This window comes from Melanotaenia boesemani, chromosome 9, assembly GCF_017639745.1.
Source record: "Melanotaenia boesemani isolate fMelBoe1 chromosome 9, fMelBoe1.pri, whole genome shotgun sequence".
NCBI lineage: Eukaryota > Metazoa > Chordata > Actinopteri > Atheriniformes > Melanotaeniidae > Melanotaenia > Melanotaenia boesemani.
The window spans coordinates 30,972,425-30,987,536 of record NC_055690.1 but is presented as its reverse complement, the minus strand read 5'-3'; the positions used below and the strand labels follow the sequence as shown (position 1 = coordinate 30,987,536).

The 15,112-nt window shown below is 39.9% G+C and overlaps 1 protein-coding gene across 3 annotated transcripts in view; it reads right to left on the bottom strand.

The window, feature by feature from the left end:
* LOC121645897 (chloride channel protein 2-like) overlaps positions 1 to 15,112 on the bottom strand; it is a 158,499-nt gene that overhangs the window by 20,365 nt on the left and 123,022 nt on the right. For all 3 annotated transcript variants that reach the window (XM_041994666.1, XM_041994667.1, XM_041994668.1), the window contains 4 exons: positions 12,303 to 12,516; positions 5,714 to 5,847; positions 3,196 to 3,386; positions 1,012 to 1,123 (listed from right to left, as the gene is read on the bottom strand). In XM_041994666.1, the coding sequence (XP_041850600.1) occupies positions 1,012 to 1,123; positions 3,196 to 3,386; positions 5,714 to 5,847; positions 12,303 to 12,516 (651 nt within the window). The remainder of the gene's footprint in view (positions 1 to 1,011; positions 1,124 to 3,195; positions 3,387 to 5,713; positions 5,848 to 12,302; positions 12,517 to 15,112) is intronic.

Here is a 15,112-nt window from a genome sequence, read left to right as displayed (position 1 = left end):
CATAATGTGGTTTGTCTGCAAGGCCTTCCCTGAAAGAGACGTTGTCTGGATGGGAGCAGATGTTGCTCTAAAACCTCCATGTACTTTTCAGCATTGATGGAGCTTCACAGATGTGGAAGTTGCCCACGCCATAATAACTAATGTAGCCCCCATACCATCAGAGATGCAGGCTTTTCACCTGTCCACTGATAACAAGCTGGATGCTCCCTCTCCTCTTTAGTCTGCAGGACACGCCGGCCATACTTGGCAGAAACTATTTCACATTGTCATCCAGTTTTCCACTTTGACTCAGACTTTTAAATGAGCTTTGATCCAGAAGAGATGCTGGTGTTTCTAGATCCTGTTCACTGTTCTTTGCATGATGGAGCTTTAACCTGCATTTGTGGGTTAATGTGAACTGTGTTCACAGACAGTGATTGCTGGAAGTCTTCCTGAGTCCATGCAGTGATTTCCAGTAGAGAATCAGGTCTGGTTTTAATGCAGCTTTGCTTGAGGACCCCAAAATCACCAGCATCCAGTTTTGACCTTTAGCCTTGCCCTATGCGCACAGAGATTCCTCTTGATTCTTTAAATCTTTTAATGATAGCATACACTGTAGATGGTGGGATCTTTAAAGTCTTCATAAATCTACACTGAGGAACATTTTTTTTCTGAAATTGTTACATAATTTTAAAAGCAGTTTTTCTCAGAAATGCTCCTTTTATACCCAGTAATTTTACTGACCTGTTGCCAGTTAGCTCATTTAGTTATCAAATGTTCCTTCAATTGTTTTTGATTAGTACCAATTACTTTTCCAGCCTTTTGTTGCCCTGTTCAAACTTTTTACAGATGTGTTGCTGCCATCAAATTAAAAATGAGCTGAGACATAAAAGCTGCTTTGGTGACGATGACCAGGATAATGAATAATTCATTATAGATGTTATTTTGGGAATGTGGCTGTGTCTAATAACAAATATAAATAGTGACTAGAGAGCGCTTTTACTGCCTCATCTGACTGAGTGTTTGCCTTACTGGACGGGAGTTCGGTGGCTCTCTCCACCATTGGAGGTCTTTTCAGCGCAGGTTTGAGGGGCTTCTGAGAAACCGGACGAGCTGGACTGAAGGAGGACTCCTCAGTGGAGATCTGTGTACACACACACAGACACACACACACACACAAACAGATGAGATACAGTGCTGTTAACTTTATTGACTCATAATGGATGTTCTTTCTGCAAAGGTGAGATAGGGACAAATCAAAAGGAGGTCATATGGTTCTCGTGTTGGTCTGATATAACGTTTCAAGACTTCAGAAACTTTCCATTCTGACATTTCTATTGACCTAAAAAATGTGATGTTGATGATGTTCTGGTGGGAGAAAATATCTGGCTTCTGATAGAAAATATCACAGCTGCAGAATTCTGAAACTGGTGGAAAATACTTTCAATCCATCAGCATCTCTGTGAACCTCCCTGACATCCAGTCTGAGGTTGTTCTGTCACATAGTGACCGAAGTGTGTCTGAATATTTGAATCTTCTGGTAGTAAATTGTTCAGAACTCTCAGACTGCAGAGCAAACCCAAACACCTGGAAGCAGGTAAACCTTTCAGCTGCATCTGCCCTTCACGGGTTACAGGAAAATGATGTCACCATAGAGACGGTAAAAATAACTACAGTACAAGCTGATCTAATGTTGGCCTTTTAACACTTAATTGGAACATATGGAAAAAGAACAAGAAATACGAGGTCAGAGAAGAGAGGAGAGATAAGGTAAATGAGCAACAACACTCTTCATCGCCTGAGGCCGTTTCAGTCTGATGAAAGAGAATTAAAGAGGGAAGAGTAAGTGATAAACCCATCATTTCAACTGGAACCAATTTACACATCTACATTAAACACTAGAACACACTGCTGTTATTGATGGTTTAATGCACTTTGTCCCAGAAGAATTTCCTCCACAAGCCTCCATTTATCTGGAACTGATCAATAAACTGAAGCAGGTTTGGGAGAAGGAAGAAAATTTTTATTTAAAGGTCCCATATTATGCAAAATTCACTTTTTAATGGTTTTGGAACAGTCATACTGGTCCCCCCGCATGTGTAGGAGACCCGTAAGTGTGAAACTCTTTCAGGCGCTCTCTCTCCCCCCTGCTCCACCTCTAGGGAAGTAAGCGCTGAATTGAGCGAGTTTGAAAGCCTGTACGTTATGACGTCATAAGGGACAATAACCACTCCCCACAGAGCGATGGACCCGCTTACCGGCTCTCAAAGCCCGCCCTCTAAAAATCACCTAGCGCCCAGTGTTTATCCTTTTCGGCAACCCTCGTTAGCGGACATGGCTACGCGACAGAAGCACTGTTCTGTTTGTGGCTGCATAAATGAACACGAAAACGTTTTTTTACTTCCATCCACTGAACCCACGAGGACTGAGTGGATTAATTTTATTTTTGGAGGAAATGTACCCGGAAAACTTCCAAAGGTTTTGCATGTCTGTGGCCAGCATTTCAAAGAGGACTGTTTCCACAACATGGGGGCATGGAAAGCAGGCTTCGCCAACCGTTTGAAGCTGAAGCCAGGTTCAATACCAACTGTCCGTGACACAGCTGGAGAGGTAAGAGCTGGCAGTTATTTTATCGTTTCGGCCTTATTAGTCTGATAGCTTGAAAATATATTAGCACTGTTGTAAATGTAGCCAAGTCACTGTTTCTACTGTTTGTATCCGGTGCCATTGTGCATCAGATTGATGAGCGTAGCTAGCTGTGTTCTCCGTGCGTTGCGGTTTGGGTCGGTAATGGGGGCTTCAGGAATGGGTTCCGGTGTTCCGGCGTTTGTTTATCCTTCACTACGCTGTAATCAGCGTCTAGTAACCGCTAAGGCCTAACCTGTCAATCACCTCATGACGGGCGATGCGATGGGCGGAGCCAACAGCTGAGCTGCTCCACCAGGGTTCCGCCCACCATAAACGGCACATTTCTGAAGCTGCTAAAAAGAGGGAGGTGAAGAGAAGCCGCTGCACTCAAACTGAGGGTCGATTTGTCCATACCATGGCGGAAATATTTCATTTAGATATTAATGAATGGTCTCAGATTGGGAATAAAGTGTATAATATGGGACCTTTAAATAAAAATCAAACTGCATAGAATCCTGTTTTTATGCTCAAAAACTGAACCGCTCTGTTTAAGTGCTGGTTCAGGTTCTGCATGCACCCCTCCTTCACCTGGAATCGGACTTCCTGAATGGCCCGGCGGCTGCCGTCCTCGCTGTCTGCATTGGACACGACGGACATACGCTTCTTCTCCGCGGCGGTTCGCTCCCTGATGTACTCCAGCCGTCTGGTGCGACCGAGCTGCTGGGAGAGCAGCGACTGCAGCTGAGCGCGCTCAATGGAGCCCAACAGGATCATCGACTCTGGGGCAGGAGGGGAGGGGGGGAGGGACAGGTAAGGACAAGCAGGACAAACATTGAAGGAGGCTCGTAGCTGCGCCACAGATCTCAGCTGAGCTGCATGACAAGAGACCAGATTACAGCAAACATGTGTGTGTGTGTTTATGTGTGTAAGCTTGCTTGCTTTTGGTAATTGCCTTTGTGACAGTACATGCTGATTAGGTATTTGGTTAAATGCTGTAGCTAATTGTTCCTGCATGATTGCCTAATTGAAACAACTTCGGCATACCTAATTTTCACTTCAGTGCGGTGGCCCACACAATCAGAGCTGTGCCCAAGCAAGTCTGTCAATCAATCAATCACTCTAATGAGCGCGACGCCAAGGTCGGAGGAGTTTGTGTTTGCTTCTTACTAAAAACATCCCTCGCACATCACACTGTTTCCACTTTCTTGTTGATTTCCAGCTCCTTGACGAAATGTTCAGTTTGTTTGGAAGTGTAAACAAACAGGACGGAGAGGAGATGGAGGATTTGGAAGTGTGAGGTGGATGCAGTATGTGGAGAGAGGGATGCACGCACACACAAACCTTCCAAGCTTGGAGCCAGTTTTCTACTGCCAACCTGGATGTAGGAAGTATCTGTGAGGGGAAAAGCCCTGATATTCCTTTTGGTGATGATAAGGAGATGAGAAACAGCTCAGTGATCAGCTCAGAGGCTTGGAGAGTTTAGGCTGGTTTAGAAGCTACACATGTACAATAACTACTTCTAGGTGTACTCAGGCTGAGTGGGGAGTCAACAGCCTAATGTGGAGAGTCACACCTATCAGATTCCCTAAGACGATGTCATGGAACGCTCCTGCTCCCTGAGGAACATTCTCTGAAAATGCTCCTTTCAGGTTCAAACCTGTCGCTGTGTCAGTCTAATGCTTTATATTCATGTCAGCATCAAACTGAACTTAGAACAGACCAGAAACTTCAGCAGACTTTCTCCACCAGTTTCCATGTTATTACAGCACATCTACACAGATACACAGAGGATTGGGATGCACATGCATATTAATGAGGCAACAAACACTGCATGTCCAAAAAGGAAAAAAAGGTGTTGGAACGCCTTTAGCTTTTATTTATTTCAGCCCTGAGTTACATTAATTTTTCTTCAAGAAGTTGTAGTGATGCTGGGAGAGTTGGACCTCCAGCACATCCTAAAGATTCTCAATAGGTTTCAGGTCTGGACTCTGGTGGCAATTTGAGCCTGATCCTAGCATTGTCATCTTGGAAAATGGCCATCCCATCAGGAAATGGAATAACCTGTTCATTCAGTATATTCAGGGAGTCAGCTGACCTCATTCTTGGGACACACAATGTTGCTGAACCTAGACATGACCAACAGTAGAAACCCCTGATCACAGACTGCCCCCACCGGCTTGTACAGTAGACATTAGGCATTATGGCTGCATCACTTCATCTGCTTCTCTTCTTACCCTGATGCTCCCATCACTCTGGAACTAAATCTAAACTTATCAGACCACATGACCTTCTTCCAGTACTCCAGAGTCCAGTTTTTAGCTCCCTAGCCAACTTAAGCCTTTTTTTTCCAGTTAACCCCACTGATTAGTGGTTTTCTTATGGCTACACAGCTGTTCATTCCCAATCCTTTGAGTTCCCTTCACCTTGTTCATGAGGAGATGCTAGCCCTGAGTTCTGAGTCGTTTTTTTTTTTACCATCTGACTTCACCAAACGTTTAAGTGATCACTGTTCAGCATCATTCAGGATTTTTTTCTGACATTTTTTCCTGAAAGATGTTGGCTCTCGCCTTCCTTCCAGATTTTATAAATGTGTTTGACAGTTCTTAACCAAATTTTAGTCATTTCTACATCTCCTTGATGTTTTCTATGCTTGATGCCAGTAATTTGACTCTTCTGAAACTGATGAGCTTCTTTTCCACAACCACTGGATGTGTCTTTCCACATCTTTGTTTAAGAAATGAGAAGCTGCTCACTGCATCAGTTTGGGCTAAATAGCTTGTTGCAGCTATAATGCCATTATTCATGCAGGACTCATCCAATGAGAGGCTTAGAAATATTTACCTAGTTAAATCAAGGTGGTAACCTTTTTTTTTATTTTGGAAAGGGTGTGTATGTGGTGTGATGTATGTTGGTGCATCAGTTTAGTCACTAAATCGTTAGTCAAACAGCTCCATCAAAATCTAATATGAAATGTTTGAATAGAGGATTTCTGTGGGCTTCTTTAACCACCACCTCCTGCATGATGTTGCAAGATGGAAACCACAATAGAAGTACAGTACAGGTGTGTGTGGCTCGATGCAATGTTTGGTTGCAGCTTGTGTCTCACCTGCTGACTCCACTAGCGCCAGAGTCTTGAGGTTTCCAGACAGCAGGACATTATGCAGGTCTCTGTAGCAGCAGTTGAGTGTGATGTAACGAACATCTCGCACCATGATGTCCTCAACACGGATGTTATACTTTCTGATGAGAAGGAGAGAAAGTGGGTGAAAGGAAGAAGTGATGCAAACGGAGGAGGTCATGGAAACGAGACGATCAAAAGGTCTGAACACACACACACATATATTATATTTATATATATATACATATATTATATTTATATATATATACATATATTATATTTATATATATATACATATATATATATATATATATATATATATATATATATATATATATATATATATATTTATATATATATATATATATATATATATATATATATATATATATGAGGTGTGGACTAAGGTTTGGTCAGTGCCAGCCTCATAAAACTGTCTCTAACTTCACCCCTGTGTGACTAATGATGGCAGCCCATCCTTTCAGCTGACCGGTCAATCCAATAACACATTCTGCTGCCGACACGTCATTTGGATGTTGCTGCATCGTTCTGCACGTGGAAGTGGGTGACATTGCGTGAGCAGCTCTTGCCTCAGCAGAATCGTCCACCCCAGTACACCAGTCACAAACACTCAGATGTCTCTTCCTGACAGAGCTTGCCAAAAACATGCAAACACGACAGCAGTCGCTCAATGGTTTCCGCTGCCAAGTCCCGCTGCCATGCCAGGACGCAGCCTCCGGCCAAGCCTCCGCTCTTTCTGCTGGTAACAACTCAATACGCTGACCTCACTTCAAATACAGGAGTAAATTACTGAGCATCCTCCCTCAAACACAATTCAATAAATATAATGCACAAAGCTGGTCCAGAATGCCTCTTAGGAAAATGAAAGCTGCTTCCAAAAAAAAAAAAGTTGAGAGCAACAGTTTGATGAAGGGTTTTTTTTTCCCACAGTAACAGATTTAAAGGTCCAGATCTTCAACATCATTAAAAAAGAAGTTTATTAACCCAATAATGAGGTGACATTGACTTTGGAAGATTCTGCAAACTTTGACTCATGAGACTGAATCAAACTCATTGGATCGTTTTCTGGGTAATTACACATGAACATGGTGTTTGCTTCATTTTATTGGTCACATAGAAACAGCCAAATCTCATCTGTCATTAGCAGCAGAAGTTTTATCAGCCTCTTACTGAAAGAAAGAGAAGAAAGAAAAGAAAGAGAAGAAAAGAAAGAAAAGAAAGAAAGAAAGATTCCTCCTCCCAGCATGTTGCAGCTTGCTCTCAATTTGTTTCGGATCTGAGAGAATAATGTATATGGATGCCTCTGAACCGGCCGCAGCAGCCACGGGGGCATACTTCCCCGGAGAAATCAAAGGAAGATGATGAAATCCGACCGGGTTTCTCTCAATTATAACCCTGCTTCCCTGGAAAAGCCAGAGAGAAACACCTGATCAGGACCTGCTTTAAATGGTGTCTCAGCTGTTTCCCTGCAGATCCTGGATCAGACTGAGGGATCTGGGGTCTTCCTCAAACTTTTCCTAAACAAATGTTATAGTAAGAAGGGAATGGAGAGGATGTGAGGAAGTTTTAAGAAATGCCTCTTGGGAAAAAAAAGATGGGAGGGGGAAATATGGGAACAGGATTCATTTGAGCCGCCAGTCCTGATGGAGGCTAAGGAATGGTCTGCACAGAAAACGTGTGATCTGTGTGTTTATATCTGCAAAAATATCTGAAAAAAAAAACATCTAATTTTCCCCATTCAGTGGGTAAATGAACATTATGTGTGTGTATGTTAAAGCAGGCGTTACACAAGTGTTCCTGCATATGTGTGCGTGTGGGTGGATGGCTGCGTGGGTGTGTGATGGATCATTTCCAGTTTGGGTGCAAAATGCATTCAGCTTGGAAGGGGCTGCGCAGCCTACAGCCCCCCCCCCCCCACTCTCATATGCTGCAGTAATATAGCACACACGCATGCTGGGTGATGGAGAGCAGTGTAAGAGGCTTCATTAAATACAAGAAGAAGAGAGATTACAGTTTCACAGCGATGTGTGTGTGCACGGAATTTTTACACGGCAACACACACACTTTTCTGATGTCTTCATGTCTCTGCAACATATTGGATCTCATCTCTTTGTCCTAATGATTTGACGAGCATGTTCAACACACACTCACAGGACTTCCTGACAATTTGTTAATCATCTCTGCATACAAACCTGTTAAACGCACATTTCAGTTTGGAATAACTCAACTTTTGAGCTACTTAACGTCCTCAGCTTGTTTTTCTGCCTTTGGTCTCAAATGACAAACCCAAAACAAATGAAGTAAATCTTCACAACTCCAAGGGCTGTATGTATAACCCGGGTCTCTACAGAAAGCTGAGACATGTGAGATTACTACACAAGTATTAGAATCAGGATATGTGTTACTGTGTCAGAGTAAATTCACCTGGAACAAAGTAGAAAATGTAAATGTTATCTCTTCCTAAAAGTAAACCACATTACTTTCAGTGAAAACCAGAGGATTGCAGCCCTGTTCGTCTAGGAATGAGTAAAGTGATACATGATGAGAAGCCGTGCACTACGCAGCTTTCTGACTAGTTTTGATACACTGACACTGATTATGTATATTCCTGGAGCTGTCGTCGCCCAGCAGCGTCCTGAGGCTGAGAAACCGCACTTCACGATGTTTTTCCCCACCCGGAGCATCATGTGACACATGAGTCTTACTTTACAGCACTGTGTCACATGCCAACAACTGGACTTAAATTAGTTTAATCTCCTCACACACACACACATAAAGAAATGCAACATAAAAAGTGGACATTTTTACAATGAGACTATGAAAGGTTCCTGGTTAGAAGCTGCACACCATTTTGAAGGTGTACCAGCAAAGAAACACAAGAGGACATTATCGAAGAAAGAGAGGAAAAGAAAGAGAGAAAGCGACAGAGCAAGAGATAAAACAAGAGTCAACATCAGACTGACTTTTACTGGCTGAAGAGATCTCAGAGAAGAGACAAGATGCATGATTAATGCTTAAGTAGCCGTCTTTACAGGGGGCATGCTTTACGCGGGTAAATATCTCAGGAAGCCATCGGCTGATGATGATGATGGACACCTCTATTTATGGTCAGAGTCAGGAGAATCCAGGGATAGACCCCACATTCACCTTAGAAACACCATGAAGATCCAGAACGAAGTGAAGCCCAAGACAGTCTACGATAGGAAGAACGAATACTTCACTATAAAACCTCCTTCATCTCCATGGAAACTAGCAGGACTGTCATGATTCATGAGTCATAGGAGAACCATTAGATTTTTTTTTAGAGCTGGAATAAAACTTTTGATTACAAAACAGCAAAAGCAAGACATGATTTCTAATTCTGGCTGTTAGCTCCCAGAGTTTCTGTCCTACAATGAGACTGATATCTTTGTAACCAGCAGAGTCTCAGCTTTCATGTGACTCCTTGTTTGTGTGGTTTGCTAGAAGTGGAGAAATTAGCAGAAGCTCAAAAGTGGGCAGTGCTGTTCTCGTGTTTTGGTGATATTCCCATATAACTACTAACTATATTTGGATTGGGTGCTTGGTAGAAGGTTTTAGTGGAGTTTCTCGCTGTCATTTTGGTGTGCTACATGTTAGGATTCGAGCTTCCAACGGTGTGCAAAGATTGTACTGAATGTATCTTATGCTGCCTCTTGCACATGGGACTTATGTGATGAAGAGGTTAACGCCTAGATTTTACACGATTACACGAAAACTGAAATATCTTCATAACCGTCTTCAACTCTGCTCAACCATAGCACTTATTCCACATATATAGATATGAATAATAACACACCTAAACACACATACACATTCTCCCCACACACTTGATTTTTTTTTCTTCTTTTTCTTAAGTTTCTCCTGTCTCTTGTGTTGTCTCATCCTGTCTTGTCAATTGTTGGTTTAATCCTGTGTTGTTATACATTTTTTAAATTAATTTAATAAAAATACTTTAATATTAAACGCAAATATGAAAATAAAGTTGTTCTCTGAAAAGGGCGGGGGGGGGGGGGCAAAAAAAGAAAAAAACAGAGTTAATATTACTGTTGTTAAAGAATAATAATAATAATAATAATAATAATAATAATAATAATAATACTCAAAATGCAGGAAACCTCTGCAGGCTGCACTCGAGGAAAAGCTGTGACTGTTTAATCTTTTTCATTAAAGCGAAAAAATTAATGCAGAACTCTGCAGATCTGCCTTGTGAGACCACTTCCACTGCAGCTGAACATATCTGATTAATGCACATTAAATAAATAAAAACTTGTGAAGGCAGTATAGATCAGGAAGTGATGGGTAAGCTGAGATGTTAGCGTAGTGTAGGGCTCAGGTGGGGCACAGAAAGCAAATTTCTCCCTGTAAAATGATCGAGAATGAAACAAAATGTCCTCATTAATCTCAGTGATGCATCTGAACCATAATCTGATCACCTATAATCAGAATCAAAATTTGAATTTTGTGTGTGTTGGAGCTCTGAGGGCCGGCTAACTCCAGTCTGAACTGTGTGATGGTATAAATTATTAATGAGTGCAGAGGTAATTACGAGCCATGTAACCAGTGAGCCAGGCACCTTCACCCTCATCCGTCTCTGACAGCCTAATAGGTTGTGCTATTTGGAGTTCAAATACTTCAGCTAATTTAAAGGCATGATCTAAAACCATTACAGAACACAGTTCAGTCAGCTTTAAATCACCTGTTAGGAGGATGGTGCATACATACAGCAAAAACGAGAGAATGAACTAACTTTCATTCACCCCTTAAAAAGGAAAAAAAAACTTTTAATCATCATCAAAGATGTTGAGACAGCAAATAAAAAAGTGTTTTGGTGAAATAACGGCTGGCAGGTTTTTGTAAAATGAATCTTTTATCTGACATTACTCCTCTTCTACTTTACTTTAATGCAGAGGTCATACAGAAAATTCAGTTGAGTCAGATTTCTAATAACAAAACACTTTTTCAGTTTGTGGAGGACAACAACGAGGAAGCCACAAATCCCGAGAGCAGAAGACACTCTGCAGACTGAGCTGCATGGTGATGATCTGATACAGAAACGCAGCAACATGAGGCCATTTAAAACGCTGTAGGTGTGTTTTAATGACACATTAAGTCTCTTTTAAATTCATTTGTTTCTGGGTGCTAGGATTTTATACGATTTTTCTTTGTTGATTAATGATTTTAAAAAATTCAGAGAGATTGAAATAACACATAATTAGAAAATATTTGGGTATGTGGAAAATTAATCAAATAAAATGAAATGACATAAAAAATTTAATTGAAAGACAAAAAGCAAGTGACATGTAATGAAAATTAAATTAAATTAAATTAAATGGAACCAATATTACAAAGGAAATCATAAAATGAAATTAGATGTAAAAATGAAATGAAATTAACTTAAATATAAAATGAGAATAAAATAAAATTAGAAAATTAAAATGAAGTAGAAAAAATTAAATCAAATGAAAATAAATAGATTAAATGGAAAACCTTAAATGTAATGAACCAATGAAATAAAATGACATGGAAACATTTACATTGAATCAAAAAGCTTAAACAACAAATGAAGTGAATAATGATTTGTTTTTAAATAAAAATAACTGAAAAAAACTTAAATGAAATGATTAAATGAACTGGGAGAAAATAAAAGATGAAATCAATAGAAAAAAATTAAATGGGGAAAAAATTTAATGATAAATAAATAAATAAATGCAAAGTAAATTAAAAATATTTAATTAATACCTAATTCAAAATGATAACTGACTCAACACACATTAAAAACAAGACGATCCCGATGTTTCGTCTTTCAGCATCACTCGAAGCATCTTTCAGGTTTGCAGATTTCAATTTTAAGATTCCTGAATGTCACTTAAAAAAATAAAAAATAAAAAAATTAATCTGACTAATTGACGTCTCATTTCCGTCTTATTTAATCTCACTAAATATCCAAAAGTAAAAAAAAGTCTAATATGACTCAGAGAAGTAGAGCATAGCTGCCACCAGGTATCAGGGCTCAGTACAGACTCAGAAAGATTTAGTGGTTATTAATAATTTCAGTTTGTATTTGTCAACCTGTGAAAAAAAAATCTGCCTGAGAAATTCCAGTTTGCAAATGTGTAGGAAAACTCTGTATGAATGAGATTTGTAACTTTAAAGAGAACATGAGCCCTTAAGCACGAGGTCAGATCTGTCTGTCATGACGGGGTTAAAATTGAGTCAGACATTGTTAACATGCAAAAATACTTCTAAAAACGATGTTTGTTGGTCATTAATTCCTCCCTTAATAAAGATTTTGTCCATCCAAACAGAAAAACTAAGGGTTTTGCATCATTTTCAACATCTGATGTACTTTCTGTCTTCTACTGTGCATGAAATATTTTTTATGAGATTTGGGGATGACTGCATTTTATTTTTATCTTTATTTCTTTTACACAGCATCCTAATGTCTCTTAATATATTATTTTTTGGTAATGCTTCATCAGTGGAATTTAGTTTCAGCTGTAAAACTGCAAACATGTGATGCTTCATATGTACGTACTCATGGTGACCCCAGCCCAGTTCGGGGAGGTACGGCAGCTTCTTTATCCTGATGATGGAGTCGTAGAGGGACGGCTGCAGGGACTGGGCCACGGCGTTGGCCAGGATCACGGCTATCATCACCGGCAGGATGTGGGAGATCTGACCGGTCAGCTCAAACACGATGACAGCGGTGGAAACTGTGTGAGTGACTGCGCCCGACAAGGCTGCTGCACCTACAGGTGGGCGAGGGCAGAGGTGGTCAGTCAAAAAACAAAGAACAATAAAAGTATTTCTACTCTCTTTCATATCAGAAAACAAACTAGTGATCAATACCAGCAAAAAATGATCTTGATTAGGTGCTGATCTTTTTACCAGAGCTCCTCAGTAAGAAGAACTGTTGTCACAAAGGATTTTTCTGTCTTTACATGAATGAAGCTCCAGACATGGTACCACTTCACCAGAACCATTACAGGTGCGATGTGTACAACTGCTGTCCAGTAAACTAATTACTACAGGTACAGAGATGCATGTTTGGTGGATTATTACTTTGTTGTAACAATGCTTATTGGTACTAAATCTTAGATCACTGGAAAATATGTTTATTTGCCTTTTAAATTAAGTCACAATTATAATGAAAATGTGGGGATGGCATCCCATTCTTCATCCAGTGCAGCAATCAGCTTAATGTTCTCCAAATTTTGACCCTAAATAGGGCCCTATGATGCTGAAAACACATAATTTAACAATCAGAATAGAACTGGTTTTATAATAATGAAAAATAACTTTATTAATTTCAACTGGGAAAATGCATTTTACCCATCTTTACTAGATACTAGAGAGCAAGGCCTTAGCTACGATCCAACTGACTGCAGTAGCAGGGTCCATGCTCACAGGTGCTGCTAATCAAGTCTCTGGTTGTCAGGACCTCGGGTACCAGAAGCTCAAAACAGGAGTCAGTAGCATAATTAGCTGCTTGGCTCCATTTAAAAGGAAAATAAACAGATTTTCCAACAACATAGGATTTATTACCATAAAGCATTATTACAACAACGAAAAAAAAAAAAAAAATCAACACTCACTTCTTTACCTTTTTGTGCTAAGTTTTAATTAAAACTACAGCTTTTTAACAAGAATGTGAAACAGCTAACGTGTTGAGAGCTCTGCTGATGCTAACACGATCAATAGCTATGTTTGCGTGTGACGACAGCTCAGTACATGATGACGTTTCTGTTTAAGTAGGGACGGATGAGGTCGGCACTCTGCACACTTCAGTAGGAAACAATGTGGAAGACGTGGTGTCAGTCAGTGACCAACCTTGCAAAATGTCTTTGAGTCATTTAGTGAGGTGTTAGCATACAGATGCATGGCCAGGTTTAGCTATGTCAGCTAAAAGATGCCCAACATAGACAACAGCCTCAGGGCAAGTCATTATCTCCAAGTTTCCAACCATGAACTGTGACCTATTTACTTTCACATTTTCTCTCGAGAACAGGCTGTTCATGCACACAGCCACAAAACACACTGAATGTAAAGACAAACCATCAGAAGGATGGGATATAAAAGCAAGAGGTTTACAGTTCACAGGGCTTAAAGTAAAAAAAAAATCCTGAGCCTGAACTTTTTTCCGGTGAGCGGAGGTGCAGTGGATCTGATGCATACACACTATAGGCAAACAGCTTTTGCCATTGTGCTTGGCAGAGCATAAGATGACCAACAGTTTAAATGTGAACTTTAGAAAGTAAAGGTAATACTGTTATAAGGACATGTGAAACTCAGTGAGGCGGATTAATTTAAATTATTCATTAAGCAATCATTTAATTTAGTAAAGGGCAATTTATACAAAAAAACAAACAAACAAACAAACAAAAAAAAAAACAGTTACAGTGTTGTAAATATTTTTTATAAACATTCTTATTCATTTACTCATTTACATTTTACCCTTATATTCTAGTGACATTTATTAGGCTCTGCTTTTAATTAATAGAGCTCCATTACTATAGTGCTGCTGAGGTGAAACAGCTTAATTATTATCATTGCTTCACAGCTTACAGGCTGTACATCCACATAAGCAGGACACAAACTCACACAGGGTTACTGAGTCAAACATTCACATATTGAGAAAATAGCTGGTAAAAGTATGCAAAGGACCTTGAAACTGCTCTGGGTGCCCAGCAAGGGAAAGCTACTGAGAAGATAACTCAGAGAGAGTGTGATAAGGAAATAATGCAGAAATAGGGAGGATCAAACTTGTTTTGCAGATCTCACCCAAAGAGGAGGCCTGAACTGTGGGAAAAAACACTGGGAGAAAAGTCAAGAAGAGGAACAACGCACCTTGCAAAAATACACATTTACATGAACGCACACAACATGCACGCACATAGCCACGTGCATTGTATCAGTATAAAATGAGGAGGATAACTGAGGTAGGCGGGTCTTTCTGGCTGAACCTGAGGACTCTGCACTTCCTGTATTAGAGCTCAGCAGCTAAGGCTAAGACGGACCTCCTCTTAAGAGATATGTATTGCTTTCTTTTTGCTGGCTAAACAAAGAATTGTCAATTCTACTCAAATTCTGGTGTTTTCTGCCTTTCTTTAAAAGTGGATTTTTTGAACACACTCCTGATGAAATTTTAACAGGTTGTGGAAAAATCGCAAACTTCAAGAGCAACAGTGAACTTTAGATAACATTGTAATTTCAAATTACAACATTTCCATCGTTTTTGTTCAAAACAATATCAAATTAGGTTATAGAAAAAACAAAACAAACAAATGCAATTCAATACACGAAACTACAAGTCAGTTCATTTAACAACAGCAACAAAAAGCTTAA